At 43.1% G+C, this 23,212-nt stretch overlaps 1 protein-coding gene across 2 annotated transcripts in view; it reads right to left on the bottom strand.

The window, feature by feature from the left end:
• Positions 1-21,640, bottom strand: part of cpne4a (copine IVa) — a 99,087-nt gene extending 77,447 nt beyond the window's left edge. The window contains exons 1-2 of one of the 2 annotated variants that reach the window (XM_080308601.1): positions 20,380-21,640; positions 1,625-1,816 (exon numbers count right to left, since the gene is read on the bottom strand). In XM_080308601.1, coding sequence (XP_080164727.1) covers positions 1,625-1,795 — 171 coding nt within the window. In that variant the 5' untranslated portion in view covers positions 1,796-1,816; positions 20,380-21,640. The remainder of the gene's footprint in view (positions 1-1,624; positions 1,817-20,379) is intronic. The other variant, XM_026183902.2, reaches the window with a different exon arrangement.
• Between the last annotated feature and the right edge of the window lie 1,572 nt (positions 21,641-23,212).

Here is a 23,212-nt window from a genome sequence, read left to right as displayed (position 1 = left end):
GGCTGTGTACTGAGTCCCCTACTGTACACTCTGTACACACATGACTGTGTTAGTTCCCACCCAGACAACACAGTCATCAAGTTTGCAGATGATACCACTGTGGTGGGGCTCATCTCAGGGGGAGATGAGACGGCGTACAGAGCTGAAGTTCAGAGGCTGTCAGATTGGTGTGCAGACAACAACCTGGACCTCAATACCACCAAAACAAAAGAACTGGTAGTTGACTTCAGAAGGAGGAAGTCCGAGCTGCAGCCTGTCAGCATCAACGTGGAGTGCGTGGAAAGGGTCTCCAGTTTCAAGTTTCTGGGTGTGCACATAGACACAGACCTCCAATGGAGCTCTAACACCTCTGCGGTCTTAAAGAAGGCCCAACAGCGTCTCCACTTTCTGAGAATCCTCAGAAAAATGGACCTGAAGAAGGAGCTGCTGACCGTCTTCTACCGCTGCTCCATTGAAAGTGTGCTGACATATTGCATCGGTGTGTGGTTCTCCAGCTGCACCACAGCACACAGAAAGGCACTCCAGAGGGTCATCAACATGGCCCAAAAAATCATTGGACATCCTCTTCCCTCCCTGAAGGACCTGTACAGCACTCGCTGTCTCAAGAGGGCACACAGCATCCTACGGGACTGCACACACCCAGGACACCGGGTGTTTAAGCTGCTGCCGTCTGGCAGGAGGTTCAGGCTGCTGAGGTCCCGAACAAATAGACTCAAGGACAGCTGTTACAACAGGGCAATAGCCCTGATCAATGTAAATAGCTGACCTGACTGGATACCTCCCTGGACTTTTTAGGGGGAGGTAACAATGTTTAAAACGATAACAATAATATTTATATTTATAACAAGGTGCAATAATAATTAATGTGCAATAATAACAGTGTGCAATACACATACACTTATTCTTCTTTTTATACTAAGTTAATATACTGTGTTGTGTTGTTTGTTACGTTGTGATGTGTCATATCGTGTCGTGTTGTGTTATATGTAGTGCCGACGTAGGACAGTTTTTCCAATTTCATTGTACTACTGTACTATGTATGACTGTGCAATGACAATAAAGAGTTATCTTATCTTATCTTAATTTATTTATTTTTTCCACACATAATTGCTTATTATTATTTAAAAATGTATGATTGTTTTATGTTTAGGCGCTAACATGAACTTTTAAAATAAACTAGAGGGTCAGGTTTGAATAGAGATCGTGGTTTACAACGATCACCACTTCTTTTAATGCGCTGGGTTCTTGGTTGCTATGGTAACACATCCCCCTCTTTGTGTGCACAGAAGCCGCAGACGTGAGCTTTACTTCCTAATGTCACAGAAACGGTGACAGCCTGTGAACGTGGACAAATGGACGACCTGTTCCTCACTACTTCACTGTGAGACGGCTGCTAGGCAACAACCTTCACCTTCACCTGAAGCCAAACTCGAAATCGTTCTCCAACCTCAGCTGAGGAACTGGCTGATGTGTGAAGAGATTTTTGAGACGCAGCATCTCAAACTCAAACAAACCCCCAAACTAATGCGAAAACAATCTGAAGCTTTAGCAAACAGGTACAAAACAACAGCACAACGCACCATTAAAACCATTACAAACCACTGCGGTTGTCATGGTCACCTACCTCCATCCACTGTCCGTGGGACTGCATGTTGAGCACAATGCAGGGGTCGGGTTTGGACAGAGCGTCCCGGTCTGAGATCCCTTTACAGGTGAGTCTGAGCTCCACTTTGGTGAGACAGGGACTGCTGAACAAGCCCAGAGAGTTGGCTGCGGACTCGTAGATGTCACTCATGGTGGAGGCGGGACAGGAAGTCTGAAGGAGAAGCAGAAAAGTTCCAGAAAAGGCAGCATTAAGCACCTTTAGTTTAGGTAGTTTAGAGTCCCCGCGTACATTTCGCTGACAGCCTCAAAGACATGTCTGAACCGTCACCATCGAGCCATTTCTCACTGCACGAACGATTCATGTACTGACCAGAATCAGTCCTGACCGCTGTCAGGCTCACAAATATCCTCTCCAGGGCAGAAACTTCTCAAAACTACTTACAACAAGCACCACTGTTATAATTAGAGATGGCACGACACCACTGCTACTGCTTCAACGTGCTACGGTTATGATCCGAGTTACGCCGTGTCGCAAGTTTTGTGAGGTGCTTTTTTGATATTTAATGGATCAAATTGCATGTTTTATTTCTCTCCGATATCCGATCCAGTAATTTACGTCAGTATCGGACCGATACCGATACGTAATATCGGATCAGTCCATCTCTAGTTACAATATCAGTGAAGAGCATGATGCGACTCAACAAAATGCCAGCTCACGAGTCCTCCTGATCACGCAGTGGAAACAGGAAGACAGAAAGAGCCAATCACATGGCCAATCATTGCACCTACCCCGAGTTCCTGCAGCAAACAGGTGCTCAGCATCAATGAGCCTCTGAAGGGCAGTAAGCTAACAGCCAGGGATATGATTCATGCAGCTTTTGTATTGTGAATTCGTACATCATCGCCACTGCAGGCTTATTAAATTCTGTTTTTCCACAAACATTTGCTTCCAGCTGTTTAAAAATGGTCACCACTGGATTGTGCTGATTGGACCAAACCGATGCAAGGAATTGTAAGGCAGATTCTTTCAAGCATCCAGCTTGTAATCCTACAGTAACCCCGTTTAGGGAGTAGGGGATATTTCAGCTTTTACAACAGTACAAATACACATCGCTGCAGAGGAACGACCAAAGTAAAAGAGACTACAAGTTAGGGGTGGGCGATAGAAACGATATACGATAGAAACTATATAAATTTGGCCAACGATAGAGATTTTGACTATACCGCTCTACCGGGATAGCGCATGTTGATGATGTCAAAAGCATCGCAGCGGCTAAAACCATTATCATCTGCAAATGATGGCGGGCGACAGTCATAGCAAAGAGGTGAAGCACTTTTGAAATGTGGGGAAAGCCAAAAACTGCGCTTCCTCCACTTCCGTAACATCGATTCATTAATGTTGAATTCTCTCGCAGCTGCTCTGTTCCCATGTAGTTGCACTATATTAATAACTAACCTCGTATTGTGGATGAATGCTCTCAGTTGTTCTCCTGACTGAAGTTTGGCCCGTGTACAGCATCCTGCTATGCGATTGCATTTGTCCCTGACCACCAGAATCCCTCACGTTAACTTTTATCGAGTGGAAAAAAAGTTGGCTTCATCCTCCAGCTTCACTGTGCTAATGTTATGCTAACATAGCTGTGTCGCTAGCAATCACGTAGCACAACATTATATACCAGCTAGCCCAACTTCAGTAACCCTGCAAACCCACTGCTGTTTAGTTTCCTGTCTTTATGTTAGAAGTGACAGCAGAGCTGTACGTTTGAATTAGTTTCAAAAATCTCTGATATGAAATGTTTAGGTGGAAACTAGCGAGCTAACTTCCTGTTAACTTCTAACTCCGTTAAATTTAATAAATTCTGTTTTCATGGATGTTAAACTTAAATTGTTACACCTGGTAAAGCAGCATCGCTGATGATTTTATTAAAGATGAAAGAATTTGGACCGTTTTTAACTCTGTGTTGTTTGACTTTGGGACCTGAAGAAGACGGAGTTTTGGACCCAGATTACTCCGCGAAGCTCCTCACTACGGCAGCCGTAATGCTCTGACATCCATCAAGCAGGGCGGCTTACCAAAGTTGTGCTAAAACATTTTTAACAGATTTCTGCAGCCAAAATCGGTCCGAGGTCAGTAAGCACAACCAGAATTCATACATAAGGAACACTCTCGATTTTTGATTAAATTAAAGGATTTTAAGTCCTTATAGTGTGGAAAATACGTTATACAGAAGAAAAGAATATATCGTGATATATATTGTTACCGCACGTGCTTCAAATTATACCGCGATATGGATTTTAGGCCATATCGCCCAGCCCTACTGGAGTCTAGACAGAAGCATCTCCAATGGAAGAACCATGGAACCTGATTAAACACAGGAGAGTTATGTTTTTCATTCAGATTAGTTTATGCAATTATATTTGGTCTTAAAATATTGGTTCTTGTTTTTATTCTTTCCCCGGTTGGCAGCGACACACTGACCAGCTGACCACCATAAAACAACAAAAATAGAAGAACATGCCAATAACTGCAAAACACTGCGGCGGCCATCATGAAGTCCTACAGTTACTCACTTAAAAGAAAAGAAGTGTTTGAGGAGCTGATAATGAAAAATGAAAGAGAGGAGGACAGATGGAGGACAGGGAGTGAATCAGGAAGTGGAGATGAGTAGTAAGGACGGAGGCGTGTGGAAAAGCACTTAAACCACTCGAGGACCTGCGATTGTGCCTTGTGTGACACCACCCAGAAAAAACACCTTTCAGAGACTCCAGCTCATGCGTAAAGCCGCAGGATTAACTGAAAGAAGCAATAATACTTTGTTCTGTTCACTTAAATTAGCTGTGAACGGATTTTGTGAACTTGTGTAAATTGGGGGATGAACTGTGAGGACTTTGTGTTGTGGGTGGAGGTGAGATGGATGTTTTCTCATTGACGTCAGACTTCTGATCATCTAGTGGACGTCAGAGGAACTGCAGCCACGGAGGCTCTGAGTCGCAGCAGCAACACGTAACAATAATTATTCCAGGTCTTTATGACAGACAGGAGAACTTTATAATAACTTTACAAGACATTTCCCAGCCTCTGAGTGATTTCATTTCATCACTGATTTACATATCATAATTGCATGGAAATCCTCCCTGTCAGAGTGGAATGAATGCAACCAGCAGCCAGAGCGAGTCTGCTGAACTGGTGCTAATTAAATCGGAATAATAATATGATTTTATTCATTACATGCATTTAATTGTATTTGATGAAATAACTCCTATTCATCCAGGACAATCTAATTATACAGTGTAGAAAAAATTACGTTCAAAACGATGTTCACATAATTAATTCGCACGTCTGGACTCGCTGTGCGTGATAACTGACCCTCTCTCCGTGACACTGCTCTGATTGAGTTGCTTAATTTGATTATTAGAGACCTGCTTTTATATCTCTGCTGCTGTGAGGAGCCTCGCATCCTGTCTCTAATTACTAGGGCTGCAACGATACACAAAATTCACGGTTTGGTTCGATATTTTTTCGATACAAAAAATGTTCATGCCTTTTTAATTTGTCATTTATTAAAATTATAAATATATATTTTAACTCAAAAGTACAGTTTTTAAATTTAATGTTGCTGAAACAACAAAATAAAAAAAAAAAATAAATCTATCTGATGGAGAAATCCCTCATCTTTGGAAAAGAGAGTTTATTACAGAGAAATGTCTCTTTCCAAAATAAAAGCTCTACTATACGCTTCTTCTGGGCTATATTCTCAGCAGCATATTAAACATATCAGGTCCCCATAAGGAGAATCCTGTGCTAACGGCTGTCTAAATGACTCGGGTAAAGTTTGTAGCATGCATGCTTGTTGTTTTTGTCTGCTTCCACTTGTCTTTGCACTAGGATGATGTCGGAGTAAATGTGCAGTCATATTCGTTGTGTTCCCACTAGTGCTGTCAGCGTTAATCTGAAATGACGTTAACGCCACAACACGGCAAATCTCCGTTAACGAGTTACAGCGTATTGCCCTGTGCAACACGTTAACGAGCTAACTGCGCTAACACACTAGTTCCCACCAATTGAGCATTGCGTGGCACATCCAACATACTGTTTTACTTTAGTCCATGACGCGCTTACCTTCAGGGTCATACGTCACATGAAAACCAAAATAGTTCCAAACGCCAGATCTGAATGAGGGTGGGGGAGGTTCAATTTCGGGTAGCGTTGAGGCAGTTGCCATGTTGCAACGAGCTAAGCTGCGTACTCGCATTCTCAGCGAGACCGGACGTGCCAGGAACGCGAGCACGGACTCGTGATTTGTACAATTGGAACATCAGCGTACTTGATGATATCACAGGTCCGGAGTTTTTACTGCCGTCCCCTCTTAATTTAACTGTGAGTAATATGTTATGAAGCTTCACTTTAATCACAGCCAAACCGGTTTACTCAGGAACAAATAAAACACTGAAATAAACCAAACATTAACATTTAGAAGTGATCTAAGTGACTTATATATATATCATGTTTAACCTCAGTAGTGAAATCTCTATTAATAAAAATATTGTATATATGTATATGTATGTATGTATGTGTGTATATATATATATATATACACATGCATGAAGAGGATGATGTGGACAAAATACTCATTTGCCTAATAATTCTGCACTCCCTGTATATGTGTGTGTGTGTGTGTGTGTGTGTGTGTGTGTGTGTGTGTGTGTGTGTACACACACACATATATATATATATATATATTAATGAGCACTCTGATCTTCAGCCCCATTGTCTCCTGCTGGCAGATAAACTCCGCCCTGACAGGAAGCCCTTTCTGTTGGGTCAGGACAGAGTGATCGTATCTCCACCTCGACTCCCAACCAATCACTCCATCACCTCCCTCCATTATCCCATCAGCAGCACTCGGGTTGATCTGATTAACCCCGGGCAGAGCGAGGTTTTGGTATCCGAAGCACTTCACAGGAGGAAGTTACACTTATCCTCTAATAAAAATATAAGATATTCTCCTTACACAGCTGGCTCAGGTTACAGCCCTGAGGAACGATGGAGGGAAGGATGTTTCAGAAACAGGACACAGATCTGTTCTTTCTGTGGAGGAGATCATGTTCTACCAATCAATGGAGTTTATAATAGACCAATCAAAGGCTGCTTATGAGTCTTTTTATAGAGCTATTAAGATTCTTATCACTAAAACCACGAAGGAGAATTCTTCACTCAACACCATGCTGCTGGAGAACAAACGCCCTGCACCACACAGACTGACCTACACTGAGCCTTCCACCAGTCCGAACCATCGCGAAGGCCAAACTGGGACCACACCGAGACAGAACACACGTTTACAGAATAACTTTAAGTTCTGTTTTAAAGAACACAAAAGAATAAAAATGTCTGAAGACAAGTCCAAAACCAGCCCAAAGCATCTAAACAAGTCTGAAATCACATTTCTGAAACCAACGATACATCTCACTTCCTTTTTGCCGCCATGATAACTGGCTGTAGTTATCATTCTCACGCAGACACAGATACCTGCTGATCAACGCACAGTAACATCAACACCCTGCTGATCCCAGTCACTGATTGGTGTGGATTAAAAGCTACGACCACAGCTGCACCCCACAGTTACATGCATAACTGAAAATAGCTCCAAGCAGAAGCCCCAAACGTCAGCCTGGATGACAACAACACAGATCTGTGTTTCATTGAGCAAACAGCTTATCTTTAATAATAAATCAAAGTTACAAGAGAAACTACTTCCCTGTTGTCACAGTGTTCAGCTCCTGTGAGCCTCACTCAGTGAGGGTGCATCCCCATAAAACACATGTATATGTAGGTGTGGGTGTAGGTGCGTGAAAGCTAGTGGACACTGTGAACATGGAGGAGTTAACACAGCTGGCACATCTGTGTGAAAATGTTTGTACTTCCTGTCACCTAGTTCATAAGGAGTAAACTAGAATCTGTCATAAATTTCTTTGATGGCCTTCTGTGAGTCATTTGTACAGCATTCATACTGTGCATATGTGTTTTATTGTGAAAGAAACAAACAGGAATAAGCCTTTTTGTGAAGAAGAATTCAGAACATTCATATTAATTAATAAGAAAAACCAGTAACCGTATGACCTGTTGCAGTAAACATCTGCTTCCTCTAAACACAGTCAATGTAATTTACCAACTGTATGTCTTATTATGTGTGTTTATGCCTTTAATTTGTCTTTCAGGTAGACGATGCTTCTTTTGAGCTGTTCAGCTCCTCCCACAAAATCAGTCAGCATCGCTGTTACATCATCCTTCCATATTTATTCATAAAACAACACGGCTGACACAAAGTGCCGTACAACCTAAACAATGAAAATAAATCAGATATAAATAAAACCATAAATAAAAAGCAAATGCAAAAAGTCAAATAACAAGATGTGAGCAGACACAGCTCAGAGACACTCAGTTCAGTTTTTGTCACACTTTTTGAATCACTGTCTCTCTCGTGATTACTGCATTTGGACGTGTTCTTCATAAATTCCTGCAGCTCGCTGCACGACGAGCATTACATGGTTAGAAGTCACACATGAGGTGATGTCATGATGTGCTTCTCGCCGTCCTCCAGATAAAACAAACCTCAGCTCCATATTGTTTCTGCTTTTCAGTGAACCTGTCACTGTCTCTGCTCAGTCTGATTTAATGAGCTGCAGCTCGCAGAGACCCCGGAGTCAAAAATGACCTTTGACCCGCTTCACTCTTTCTTTTCTTTCTTTTTAATGTATCGCCACATTTGGCACACACAGTGTCACCGCAATGTTGCCTTCACTGTCAGTCAAACTCCACACAGAGAGTTTTTAGGAGCTCAAACTTTACCTGATATTTGTAACACACACAGCAGCTGAATTTATGAAACGCAGGAAACGTCAGAGCAAAAACATCTAATGAGACAAACATGTCGCTGCACGTTGTGACGCGCCATCCATCCATGCATCCATCCATCCATCCATCCATCCATCCATGCATCCATCCATCCATGCATCCATCATCCATGCATCCATTCATCCATCCATCCATGCATCCATTCATCCATCATCCATTCATCCATGCATCCACCTATGCATCCATCCATCCATCCATTCATCCATCCATCCATCCATCCATCATCCATTCATCCATGCATCCACCTATGCATCCATCCATCCATCCATCCATGCATCCATCATCCATTCATCCATGCATCCATCCATCCATCCATCCATGCATCCATCATCCATCCATCCATGCATCCATCATCCATTCATCCATGCATCCATCCATGCATCCATCCATCCATCCATCCATCATCCATTCATCCATGCATCCATCCATCCATCCATCCACCCATGCATCCATCCATGCATCCATGCATCCATGCATCCATCCATGCATCCATCCGTCATCCATCCATCCATCATCCATTCATCCATGCATCCATGCATCCATCATCCATTCATCCATGCATCCATCCATCCACCCATGCATCCATCCATGCATCCATCCATCCATGCATCCATCCATCCATGCATCCATCCATGCATCCATCCATGCATCCATTCATCCATGCATCCATGCATCCATCCATCCATGCATCCATTCATCCATGCATCCATCCATCCATGCATCCATCCACCCATGCATCCATCCATGCATCCATCCATTCATCCATCCATCCACCCATGCATCCATCCATCCATCCATCCATCCATCCATCATCCATCCATCCATCCATCCATCCATCATCCATCCATGCATCCATCATCCATTCATCCATGCATCCATCCATGCATCCATCCATCCATGCATCCATGCATCCATGCATGCATCCATCCACCCATGCATCCATCCATCCATCCATCCATCCGTCATCCATCCATCCATCCATTCATCCATGCATCCACCCATGCATCCATCCATGCATCCATCCATTTTCTTAACCTCTTATGGAATTCAGGCTTGCTTGGGGCTGGAGCCTATCCCATCTATTGTAATATTAATTGCTGGTTCTAAATTTGTCCTGTGTGTGTGTGTGTGTGTGTGTGTGTGTGTGTGTGTGTGTGTGTGTGTGTGTGTGTGTGTGTGTGTGTGTGTGTGTGTGTCATGTAATGCAAAATGAGAACACAAATGCAAACTCTGACACAGTGTATGACAAACAGAGAATTTTATTGTGGCTGATTTCAAAAGGGAACAAACATCTGAACTCGCTCACAGGGGGGTAACAGATGCTGTGCGATGCACAAAGGAGTGACGGGACTCACACACACAGTAACACGCACACACACTGAGGGCTGATTGGGGAAACAAGGCACGGGTGAAACAAAACGAAGGAAGCAAATCTAAGGACAAAGAAGAAAAGATGAAGAGAGTTAACAGTGAAACAGCTGACACGAAGACAGACACTTGACAAGAAGGTACAGGAGACACTGGACAGGTTAAACTAATAAACACCAGAACATGAATGAAAGCACAATATTAACTCTTCACATTTGCACCTCACGCACTGAACCAAACAAAGATTTCTCTCTGACCAAGAAAGAAGAAGAACTGCAGATCAACAATTAAACTTCCATCAGAAGAGCAGCAACACTGTCTCAAGGTAAAAGTCTCTAAGTGATATTTTTGTGGGGTGTATGCCCAACTGTAACATTAGTAGCATTTTGTGATGACATTAAATTAATATTGAGCAGAACTGAGTTCAGCTTTCTGGTGCAGGTGCCATGAAAGTGTTTCATGTGGACTCTCCTTCCTCTCACTGCAAACAAACAATGAAATCAAACTAAAACTCTCAGACATAACGAGAAAACTCGAAAAAGCCAACAGAACAAAACCCAGCATGACAGCGTGGTGACAAACTGCAGGCTCATCAGCCAACAGCAACCTCTCAGAGCCTAGATCGCTGTTAAACACCTTCCCAGGAAGGTGTAGTAAAAAGTCATCATGATGGGTGTGCTGACTCCAAAGGAGTTGAGTTTCCTAAGGAGGTGTAGCCGTTGGTGGCACCTCCTGAGATTCTCCTCTGTGTTGGCAGAGAATTTCAGGAGGTTGTCAAAGATGGTTCCCAGGTATTTGTACTCCTCAGCTACCTCCACTGGCTTCCCGTGGATGGTGGTGGTGACTGAAGCAGCCAGATCCCTCTGCCTACTGGAGAAGGTCACCACCATCTCTTTGGTTTTGCTCACGTTCAGTTCAAGTTTGGAGCTGTCACACCTCTCTACAAACTCCTGCAGAGTGGGCCCGTGGTGCTGTGAGGGCCTGACAGCAGTGACAGGAGAACTGTGTCGTCAGCATATTTCACCAGGTGACAGCTGGGCTGTGTGGATCTGCAGTCATCAGTGTAGAGGATGAAGAGCAGGGGGGAGAGCACACAGCCCTGGGGGGAGCCAGTGGAGGTGGAACAGAGACCGGAGAGAGTTGTTGACCCGAACTTTCTGAGTCCTGTTGGTCCAATATCCACAGGATCAGCTGATCATCCAGGTGAAATCGGGAGGAAAGTTTAGTGGCCAGGATGTGAGGCTGCAGAGTGATGAACGCTGATGAGAAATCAGCAAACAGAAGTCTGGTGGAGGAGTCAGGGAGCTGCAGATGTTTGTGGATGGAGTCCAAGATGAAGATTTTTGCATCATCAACACCTCTGCGTGCACGGTAAGCAAACTGGAGTGGGTCCATCAGGGGGTCAGTTGCTCTTACGATGTGCTGTTTTATGATCTTCTCCATGGCTTTCATCACCAGGGAGGCGATGGAGGAGACTTTGGGTTGTTTCTTTTGGAGATGAGGATGACTGTGGAGTGTTTCCACAGCTGGGGGACGGTGTGACTGTTAACTGAGGGTTGAAATAGACTCCGAACACACTTCCTAGTTGCCCTGCACAGTGCCTCACAACTCGACTGCTGATGTTGTCAGGGCCGGGTGAGCTCCTCTCCCTGGTCCTCCTGAGGGCTCTCACCACGTCCTCCGTCCTGGAGGTGAGTGCAGAGCTGCCAGGTTTGAGTGGATCTGGACTCCTCAAGCTGGGTGATGTTGTCCGTCACAAAGCTGGTGTAGAAAGCGTTGAGGTCGTCAGGGAGGGAGGAGGGGTTGCTGCCCTCCACCTGGGTGGTTGGGTGTTGGGTGGTGACCGCAGTATTCACAGAGGCCATGGTTTTGAGGCCCTGCCAGGCTGAGTGGAGGTCCCCTGTGGTGAATTTTATTTCAACTGTGTTTTTATACTCCAGTTTAGCCGTTTTTATGGCCTCTTGACCTCTTGATGTGGCACTCGAGTCTTTTAAGTGATGTATGTGTAACACTAATTTTGCTAAGAGCTATTCAAATAAACTTTATTATTATTACCATTAATATGATGCTAAAGAGGACCTTTGGAGTATCTTGAGCTACCTGAGAACTTTATGTAGCTGTGAGCTTCATTTATGGAACTTTAAAGGACGTAAAAAAAAGTTTTAAAAAAGTAGAAGACAACAAACACAGCCTGCTGCCTGATTAACCTGCTGCAGCTGCTGCATCAGAACACCAACACTAAAGTTCGCCTTGCATGTGATGCAGAGATACTGGAAGCATGACAGCAGATGAGTGAGGCCGCAGACGCTGCAGAGGATGATTCAAACACAGGCTGTAGGTGTGGATGTCCTCATTCGCTGAGGGTCATGATGAAGTGATGCACTAATGAAGTGAGGGTGTGACGGGCGTAGGTATGTGACTGAACATGGAAGCTAATCAGTTAAGAGTTAGTGTGTTTGTAGGGGAGGAACGCATCTCTGTTCTTGCTTCGTGTCTCTGACCTGCAGACACTCCTCTGTAAGTGTCACAGCGAGGTGTGCAGGTGGATGCAGCTTCAGCTGCTCAGTCAAGCGGCGGATGAATCCTCCCACCTGCTGAGGCTCGCAGCGCGATGACATCCAACAACAGATTAAAGAGACGCTCATGAAAATCACATCACACAGATCCCTGTGCAGCTGCAACACTACAGTTATTAATTCATGTCATTCAGAGGCTCCGCTCGCTGATGCCGGCGGGTTCTGGGTAACGTAGCGGGTTTCAGCTCGGCGATGAGCAAACAAAGTGTTTGTGCAGAAGAATAAAAAGTGCGAGCGCTTCAAGCAGAGCACAGAGAGAACACGACAGCCAAGCACGTTTCTGCAGCAATAACCTCTAACAGGCTCATCATTCATTATGTTTCAAAGATCAAGAAACTTACACTTTTCTCCTGATTCAAATGCTATCAACTCGTTATCAGCTGGTCCTATCAGCTGGTCTCAGCTGGTCCTATCAGCTGGTCCTATCAGCTGGTCTCAGCTGGTCCAGTCCTGCTCTGAAAGCTCAGGTCCTCCACTCGTACAGTGAAACTTTAAAAAGTGATGAAAAAGCCGTGCTGATGTTCATGGATGCATTTTTCATCACATCTTCGAAACTAAAATATTTCAACAGAAAGACTTTTTTTGTCTGTAGAACACTTATCTGGGCCCGCGTTACCATGGTAACCAAGGAAACAGCTGTTCAAGGTAGCAGCTATGAACCCAAACTGATGTGTTTCTAGACTTCACTGAGTTTAATGCCAGATTTCACAAACACACACACTGACATCAGGTGTGATTCAACCACAAAGCCTTACAACCTCCAAATGGTGATTTTTAACCCTTTAAAAGTGGAAATATTAACTTCATGTATATGGACATATATGAGTACAGATGAGACCAGAAAGACGAGAAACTGGGGGAGTCCAAATTCATGGGCTGCATCCTCCTGAGGACGCATTTGTAGAGCGATTACGTCACAGCGACGTGACGAAGGCTGTCCAAATTCGTAGACTCCTCCGAATGCAGCTGACAAATGCGTCCTCCTTTTCCCCGAATTTGAAGGATGGGTCGGGTGTGTCCTTCGTGGCCTACCATATCCCAGAATTCATAGCGCGGCCCAGCCAAACTCCAGTTTCCAACAATGGCGGCCGCTACTAAGTTTTAAAATTACTCTTATTAATCTTTCTGGGTCACAAAATAAACTTTTAACACATTTTCAGGTGAGAAAGTAGCTGTGCAAACATCAAATATCTGCTCAGTTTATCAAGACACCGCATATTTGCAAAAGTGCTTCGACGTTTTCAGAGACGTCTTCTACCCACCAGCTCGACAGCTAGCCGGGAGCTCGAGGGTCACTGGAGCCGCAGAGAACGGCACAACTCCCGGCACATCATGTTCAGATCACCGCGGACTTTCGCTTCTCAGGTTAAACGTGATATATGAGTCACTTAGACAACCTAAAAATGTTATTGTTGGGCTTTTCTCAGTGTTTTATTTGTTCGTGAGTAAATCAGTTTGGCTGAGATTAAAGTTATTAGATTAGATTAAACGTTATTAATCCATCGGGTGATTTTCACACAGCTGAATAAACGTCAAACAGAAAGCTGATTAAACAGAAGTGTGAGACGGTCGAGAATTTACGCCAGTGTCCTGTTATATTTTAGATAGCAAGGAGCAGACGGCCGAGTTTATTAAACTCCACCGAGACAGCGGTGACACAGATCAGAAGGCTAAACCGTCCAATTTCAAAGCCGTTTACTTCCAGCCTACCCGACCTTCTGAGGACCCGGCCACGTAGACTGCGAAGGCCGGGTCCTCAGGAGGATGCAGCCCATGAATTTGGACACGACTACTCTGCTCAGTTCAGAAAATCAGTGATGGAGGTGATGGGGATAAATAATCCATGAAGACGGCGATTTTAAACGCCAGGGAAGAGAAGAATCCCTGTGCTTTTATTTTGAAAGTCCTGTTAACCTGTTAACCACCAGTGGAGAAAAATACTTATAAGGCGGCTCATGACTTTTGCACAGTACAGTACTTTTTTCCCCTTTATTTTGTCAATAAGCAAACAAACATGTTAACCTGAAGCTGAATGGCTGAGAGCAGCCGGAGCTCAGGGATGAGCGAGTGAACTCTGGGTTAGCGACTTTAATTGGACTGAATTGGAATGAATGGGCCACTTCGTGCTGTTCAATATTCAGTTGTTGTGATTCATGACTGCGGCGCATTAAGCCGCATTCGGGGCAGGATGGAAAAACAGGACAGCTGCTCAGAGTTCATGCATTTTTCACTGTTAGCTCTGTGTTCACACTGGTTAAACAGGCCCGATCAGCTCCATTCAGCGTGTTCCTGAGTTGTAGCAGTTTGTCTCCACCAGCAGCACAAAGCAAACAAACTGATGGCTGCTTACACGTCGACCGGATCAGTATTAATGTGTTTCCTGAGAGTTGTGCAGCTTCACCGGCTCTGAATCGAAATGTTCTCGTGTTGAAGTTTAACACAAAGTGTCGATATCCATCCATCCATCCATTCGCTTCCGCTTATCCTTTTTTCAGGGTCGCTGGAGCCTATCCCAGCTGTCATAGGGCGAGAGGCGGGGTACACCCTGGACAGGTCGCCAGTCTGTCGCAGGGCCAACACACAGGGACAGACAACCATTCACGCTCACATTCTCTCCCGCAGTCACACCTAGTGGCAATTTGGATTTTCCAATTGACCTACTGTATCCCCACAGCTGTGATTTACATTTTGATCCTCGAGTACAGGTGAAAATGACCCAGAAATGACCAGCATGTGAGGCTCTGTGATTGGCTGATTGCTAGTGAAATGCATTATTTTTTAATAGACACAAAAGGCTGCAGTTCCTCTGACGTCCAGCAGAGGCAGCAGTGAGTCAGTCCACCAGACTCCAATGTTAAAACTTTACAGCAGAAATAATCATGTTTCCAGCCTGAAACACAAACTGTTTGCTCTCTATATATCATTTCTCCCTCCATAACACCTGTACGGGGTAAGAAGGGTTTTAGAACTCACCTGTTTAAATCTCAAAAAGTCTTAAACTTTGACTGTCAGCTGGATGGCGACCAGAGATGGGCAGTAACGCGTTACTTGTAACGCGTTACTGCAATCTGATTACTTTTTTCAAGTAACGAGTAAAGTAAGGGATTACTATTGCAAAAACGGTAATTAGATTACCGTTACTTTCCCGTAGGAACGCTGCGTTACTGTGTAACTAAAACCGTGATTTTCCTGCGAGTGTCTCATGACAGTGACGTAAGCGAGTGCGACGTTAGTGACAACAGCTGTGTGCAGATCAACAATGGATCACATATCGAGTGCAGAGAGAGTATGAGCGTGCAGCGTTTAAAGCGTGGAAGTACTGACCTTACTTTGAGTTTGATTCCATAAAAAGTGACAAAAACATTAGTGTCCGCTGTGCGCGGGAAGAAAACTTCTTTTTACAGCGAAAAAAACCCCCTAAACTTCCAACAAGCACCGAGTAGCTACGACGTGATGGGAAACTCACAGAGACACTCGCGGATTCTTCCACTGACTGCGGCACACCTGCACCAGGGTAAACCTCCGCCTGCCCCACTCCTGCTTTACAGGTGAAAATAGAGCAACAGGACCACTGAGTCTTTGACTTTATTTATTTTCTGCTGTGTTTTACTTGCATCTATTTGAAAGACTGAGTGCAAACACAAAAAATATTTTATTTTATGAGCTGGAATGTGCAGAAAATAGGTTTAAATGTTAAACTAATTTCTTCCAGTCAGAGAATGTTGCAGATAATTAAATCTTTGCTTGATGCATAAAGTTAAAAGATTAAAACTAATAAAACAAGTTTTAAAAAGAGACTTTTCCATTTGATTACATTTTGTATGATGGATTATGTAGAAAAAGTAGAATTGGGCTGAAAGATCTATCACTTTATCACCTCTTCAGGGTGTAAATCGTGTTTTTAAAAAGTAACTAAGTAACTAAGTAATTAATTACTTTTGAAAATAAGTAATCAGTAAAGTAACGCGATTACTTTTTGGGGGAAGAAATCAGTAATTAGTTACTGATTACTTTTTTCAAGTAACTTGACCAACACTGATGGCGACACAGGAGGATGTAGCTGCTCGCTGTCTGCTCAGCTTCACCTCAGCTAATCAGAATCCCTGAACTGGACCTTTGACCGTGTTTAGCTGTTGGAGCCGTTGGAAACATTTTTAATGACATTATCTCACCAGTAACAGGTAATATTGATTGTGTTAACGGACAGTCCAAGAAGTCTGAGCTCCGAGAGTGAAACTAATGATGTTACTGAGCAGTAAAGGCCAAAAGGCTAAAACTGAGAAGTCAAATCATTTGTCCGTCTTTCATCTATAGTCTTTGTTCTGTGCTGAAGGGGGGGGGGGGGGGGGGGAAGGTACTGTAGTACAGAAGTACTACAGAGTACTTTACTACAGTACCTATGTGCCTCAGGGGGCGTTGCCATGGAGATGGCTCCATCCAGAGCAAATCTGAGTCTCTGTTGTTCTGTGACTGAAACACACAGCATCCTGTGATCAGCTGATTGTCAGCATAGTGACGGAGAGGAAGAGTGACTCACCGTGATCATCACCTGCTGTATAAATAGCACAGTGCTGCGTGAAGCTGTGAAAAACTGCCTAAACGTGCTGCCACTGCAGAAGGACAAATGAAGGGGGCGGGGTTTCTCGGGGGGAGTGGCCCGCGACTCCTGTCCCACTGACACAAATACTCCCTGAGAACGTGGATTCATCTGCAAACAGCAGCTGCTTCACACAAACACTTTCTTCTTGCAGTTAAAAAGTGACGATGCTGTTCGTTATCAGCGTCGCAGTGCTGATGCTGTGGTTCACCTCAGGTCACTGCTGTCCAACATGGACTAAAGGATCGAGTCCAGCGCTCTACATAGTTCCACGTGTGTGAAAATATCTTCCAATAAAACACCCAGCTGTTCCTGCTCTCAGCACCACTGCAGACATGAGAATATGTGCAAAGTTTAACGTTTCTATCTCTGAAAAACTGCTGTAATCATAAGAAAATAAGACTTTTTATTGAAATTACACTAATGTAGCGATTCATCGTGTGTTCTGTCAATGGAAGCTTATTGAACTTGGATTTCTTTACATTAAAATGAACAATACACACTTTGCTCTATTTTTTTGCCCTAAAAACATAAAACACAAAGCCTGTAAAAAAAAAAGAAGAAGTTACATTTAGGGTAAAATTCAATTTTCTGTAAGCTCCACCCCCAAATTCCAAATCGACCCAGAAAGCAGATTTTTACTTATTGAGTAACATATGTGTGAAGATAACGGAGTAGAGATGAAACCTGATGAAATATTAATCATGGCACTAATATCAGATGAGCCCTAAAACGTCTTCTTCTTCTAAATACTCATTCTTTTATTTTGAAAGAGCACGGTGCTTCCTGCTGTTAGACTCTGCTGTCTGTGTGGATAAAAACTTTGCCGATAGTTTGAAAAGCTCCGGATCGCTTTAACCGCCCTGTCCTGTAACCTGTTTCAGATGTTTGCGGATGAGCTGACGGGGGAGAGGTGGCGTCTTTACGAAAACCAGAGTAGCTCACAGGTAGTTCCACATTTGCTCACGCTGCCCCCTGGTGACAGCATACAGCTATAACATGGAGACAGCGATGTGCACCTGCAGACTGCCAACACACAACCCTGGCCTTTAAAGTGTTTTTTATATCAATTCTGTTCATTTTATGTGGCATTGTTTGTATTTTTAATTTGTCACAGATTCTGTTGATAACATGGAGTTTCTGGCCGCAGGGCGGCGTGCGTGCACGACGACTGTCTCAGGGTCGCCTCTCTCAAACCTCCAGCTGACACTGGGCTGGTTTGAGGTCATGCTGTGAGGTGGGAGAGCGCGGAGTCCGGGCAGAGAAGGAGTTACTGGCCCGAGTGGAGGAGTTTAGTATGTTGAGCAGAGTGAGAGGATTTCTGCAGTGGTGAGGACGCTGTGCCGGTCTGTGTGGTGACGAGAGAGCTGAGTGTGAAAGTGAAGCTGAATGAAATGTGGTCCAAAACTCTTTCAACAAGCTTAGGAAAAAGAACGTTTGTAACTTTGAACTTTTCTAATCCTGTAAAAATAATCAAGTAATCTTGAGGATGTGAACAGAGCGGGCTCGGCGGCCTGAGGCCCTGCGAGGCGTTCAAAGACATGGAACCAGGTATTTTTAGCTGAATTTAATGTCCGATTATGCAGCTGTGGCACAGGTTTATCTGCTCGTGTTTCACGGGTTTTTTATCAAAGCTGCACCTTTTACATCTCCTCCCTGAGCGTTATCGCTCTTCTTCATCTCATCACCCCACACGTCTGCAAATCAGCCCAACTTCAAAGCAAATATTACAAATGTTTCCCAACCTCTGGCTCATGTGCTGCACAGAGGTCTCTGAATGCAAAACAGGTCCTCACCGTCCACTAACAGGCAGCAACCAGGACCAGGGAGTCACATGACCCCTGTGACTTTAAACTGATTGGCTACACGGAAAAGAAAAAGATGCTGGGATTTATGAGTATCTGATTTTGCAAACCTAAACTAAGCATCTATAAGAAAACAAGAATAGATTTTTAAAAAATGTTCTCAAATAGAAAGAAAGAACACGTGAGACACAGTGGCCACAACAAAGATTACACAGGGGTTAGAAAAAGATGCAAAAGGGCCCAAAACATTAAGCAACATGGACACAGAGGGGATGCCCAAACGGAGACACCAAACTAACAGATGCACAAAAGCTAACTAATAAACCGAGAAGACATGCAAAACGATCACAAAAGAGTCAAATAGTGATCTCAGAGAGACGTGAAGGGGGGGGAGTGGTCACGTGTGCAAAATTGGATGTAAAATGAATGAAAACTGAAAAAAAGTTGTAAAATGTTGAGACCGGAAGTTATTAAAAACATGTAAAATGATCACAAAAAGAAACAAACAGGTGAAAAGAAAACACAAAGGTGCATAAAGGGCCTAAAAAATGATGATTAAAAAACTAACAGACAGAAACTAAACAGGTTAAAAGTAGAAAAAAGAAAAATATTGTAAAAAGAAGCAAAATGACAAAAAAAAAAACAAAGAAAGAAACAAAAACTGTTTATTTTTAAACGACTCTGGAAATAAACAACAAACTATCACAAAGATTCATAAACGAAGCACAAATTCAAAAAACTGACAGGAAGGTGCTGCTGAGGTCACTGTGACGTCACCACAGGTGGAGACGGACTCACAAAGCATCGATGCTCTGATCAATAAACACCGAGAACCATACATGATACCAAAGTACGAATATCCTTCATTCTCGGAGAATAGATCATAACCGATGCTTTATCGATCAGTTCGAGCTGAGAAGTTTTTCATCTGCAGGGATAATAATGAATAACTCGTCTCTCTGTGCGTGGTTCACATTTATGAATAATAATGATCCATCATATTGATTAATGAGCCAAACACACAAAGCGATTAAGGACAAACATCCGTCTCCAGTCAGAGCTTCACTGGCTGCGAGGAAACGTCAGCGCTACCGAAGCTTCTCCTGCTTTTCAAAGTACCCGTGAAAAATCCACAGACAGTCACGGAGCTCACTGTGGGGTCATAAATCAACACCTGTGCTGTTTCTCACAAAGAAACACTAACACTCAATCTCATTTCAAAATAAAGGCCCAGTCCTTTCAAGACTGCATCCCTCACCCATCCACCCCTCACCTATGCATCCCTCACCCATCCACCCCTCACCCATCCATCCTCCGTGAGACTAAAGACATGAAGAGGAGAAGAGGAGAGTGCTTTGACCCTGAGATGCTCAGAGTGCTGGAGTGAATCCAGCTTTAATCACCTCTCTGTCATCATAAAGGTTAAAGAATCAGGCAGGAAGTCAGAGTGGAGACATAAACAATAAAGGAATGATGAGTAAAGGCTGTGAAAGACGAAGCTCTCTGAGTTTTTACCTGCTCAGATGTTCATGAAGAAGAAGAAGAAGAAGAAGAAGCTCCAGAGCGAGAAAAGCATCCAAAGTTTCCGCTCAGCTCAGACGGACTGAACTGAGATCAGCTGCGAGCGTACGGACACACAGCTTCATCTTCATCCTCCTCCTCTTCCACCTCCTCCTGCTCCTGTGGCTGCTGGAGAGCCTTTCCAGCTTCCAGTCACCTCGCGCAGCTTTATAGCGGGGAAAGCCTCACACACGCCGGCGGAGAGGGAGCGGAGGACGTGGGAGAGGAGCGCGGGCTGCAGCGACCCCTGCAGGCCGCACACCGGCGGCACAGGCGGGGCAGCAGAGCCGGAGGAGCGCCGCTGACTCACTTGTAATAAAGCAGTACGGTTCACATTATGATCAGAGACACAGGCAGTAAAAAAATACTAATTTATATTTTTATATCTGACTATAGATTTACGAGCTTCTTTTTCGATTCAGGTCATTTTTTTCTTCCCATATTTTTAAATTATGAATATTTTTGGTTTATTTATTGATTTATTTTATTTTTGAATTTGCCTTTTCCTTCACAGATTTTTGTTTATTTGTTTGTTTTTGTTAAATTTGGTTCTTTCTCTTTGTTGTTTTTTGTAAATGAAATTGTTTTTTCTCTACTCCGTTTCTATTTATCTGCAAACTTATGATTCTTCATTTTTTTGTTTTTTATGAATTAATTTTTTTTCTCTTCAATTTTCGACTTTCCACTTTTTATTTTTATTGTTGATGATGTGTTTATCCTAAACGTGTGCTCTAGTAGGGTTGTATATTTTTACTCTATTATATTGTGGTTGAAAAAAATCATTTTGTACATTTTTGTATTTGAACCCTTTGGTTGTTTCTTATTCTGCAGCTAAAGTTATAATTCCCACAGGTTGCTTTAGTTATAGGTAAAGCTGTCACACACACACAACCCCCCCCCCCCCCCAAAAAAAAAAACCAACCTTAATATGGGTGTATATATATATATATATTAGAGATGGACCGATCTGATATTACGTATCGGTCCGATACTGACCTAAATTACTGGATCGGATATCGGAGAAAAATAAAAAATGTAATCCGATCCATTAAATATCACGAAAGCACCTCACAAAACTTGCAACACCCCGTAACTCACCTCAGAACGTTAGCACGTCGGAGCAGTATGCATCACGTGATAGAGCGGCTGTGGCATGCGGGACCTGTTGGTGCTCTGGATAGCATTTGGAGCTTCGCTAGCAACCTGGCATTTCATCTCCAACAAAGTTATCCCGAGAGAAGTAAAGCAAGTGTGTAAGTCCATCTCTGAATGTAAAGCATTCCTGCATTAAGCTTAACAAGCGATATATGGAGCGACTGCCTCTCGCTCTCCTGCTGCTACTTCAATCATGAAACTGCTTAACGATCAGCTGATCGGCTTTTCTGTCGCGAGTCCGTCTGTCTTGTTTGTTTTTGGCCCACTTTGCACCAGAAAGAGGAAACCAGCGGCTGAACAACAGCAGCACGTTTAAGCTTGATCAGCTGTTGTTAGAATTTATTTAATATTACTTTCTACTCGAGGATCTTTTTCTATGTAGCTGACGGCTGGTAACTGTGCAGGGGCGGATCTAGCAAAGTTTAGCCAGGGGGGCCGATAGGGCATTAACAGGGAAAAGGGGGCACAAAGACATACTTTTCTTTCTTATTCTCATTTAAAATGTCGAGCTTTTAATAAATAATTATCTGACACCCAAAGTTTTAATTTGATGCAAAATGAATAGAAGTCAATTACTGTATATAGTAACTATTAAGTCTAATATATATACCCTAGTAAGCTATAGTACTTTTTACTTTGGGAAGGTACCATCTGTGCAGTCTGCAATTTTGTTGAAGAAAGATGTTGAATCTATTTAATATTTCTTGAAAAATAATTGATTTCTGTGCATTTTTTTCGCACTGCATCAAATTAAGGTTGATTACGTCGATTAAGCATCATGAGGTGGAGCGTGAGGGGTGGTTCCCTATTTTTTTATTTTTTTATTTTTGTTGTTGCTGGGAGTTGGAACCCTATTAGTTAGATTGCTTAATATTTACACTAAGTACTCTTTAAAATACCAGAATAGGGAGGATGGTGTAGGTTTAAGTTTATTAGATTGATCAGTATTGCTGAACTATGAAACATTTTTTTTGCATACAGGTATAACAGAATAGCTTTAGTGTAGTTGTTGTTTTAAACTTGAGTATGAACTTGCAGACTTGCAAAATGCAGCAAGATATTTTAAAAAACAGTTTTGTTGGTTAAAAAACACTATATCGGATTCATATCGGTATCGGCAGATATCCAAATTTATGATATCGGTATCGGACATAAAAAAGTGGTATCGTGCCATCTCTAATATATATATATATATATATATATATATATATATATATATATATATATATATATCTGTGAGCGCTAAAATGACTCTGTTACTATGTTACTGTAGAGCCATCCAGTCGTTCTCTAAAATTGAACATTAACTTTCTTCAAAGTGATTTAAAAGTCCAAACACCCACAGCTACAAACATCTGGCTGGCACTACCCTCTTCTAGGTTTCCTGCAAAGGATTCTCATCGCATCATTATATGCAACATGCAGCTTCTGCGTGCTACAGTGTTTGTAGGATGACCACAAGGGGGCAGTATTTACGCTTTAAACAAAGCCACTTTAACTGGAAGTGAACAAAAGCTGAATTTGCGAGCAATAGCATTTGCCTGCACATAGAGCTTACACCGCTGTCTGTATATGTCATCATCATCATTCATTTGCTCAGTAATAAAGTGACCGAGGTATTTCACCTTTTTAT

Source organism: Astatotilapia calliptera, chromosome 11 (genome assembly GCF_964374335.1).
Source record: "Astatotilapia calliptera chromosome 11, fAstCal68.1, whole genome shotgun sequence".
Taxonomy (NCBI): domain Eukaryota; kingdom Metazoa; phylum Chordata; class Actinopteri; order Cichliformes; family Cichlidae; genus Astatotilapia; species Astatotilapia calliptera.
This window is presented reverse-complemented; position numbering and strand designations above follow the sequence as displayed.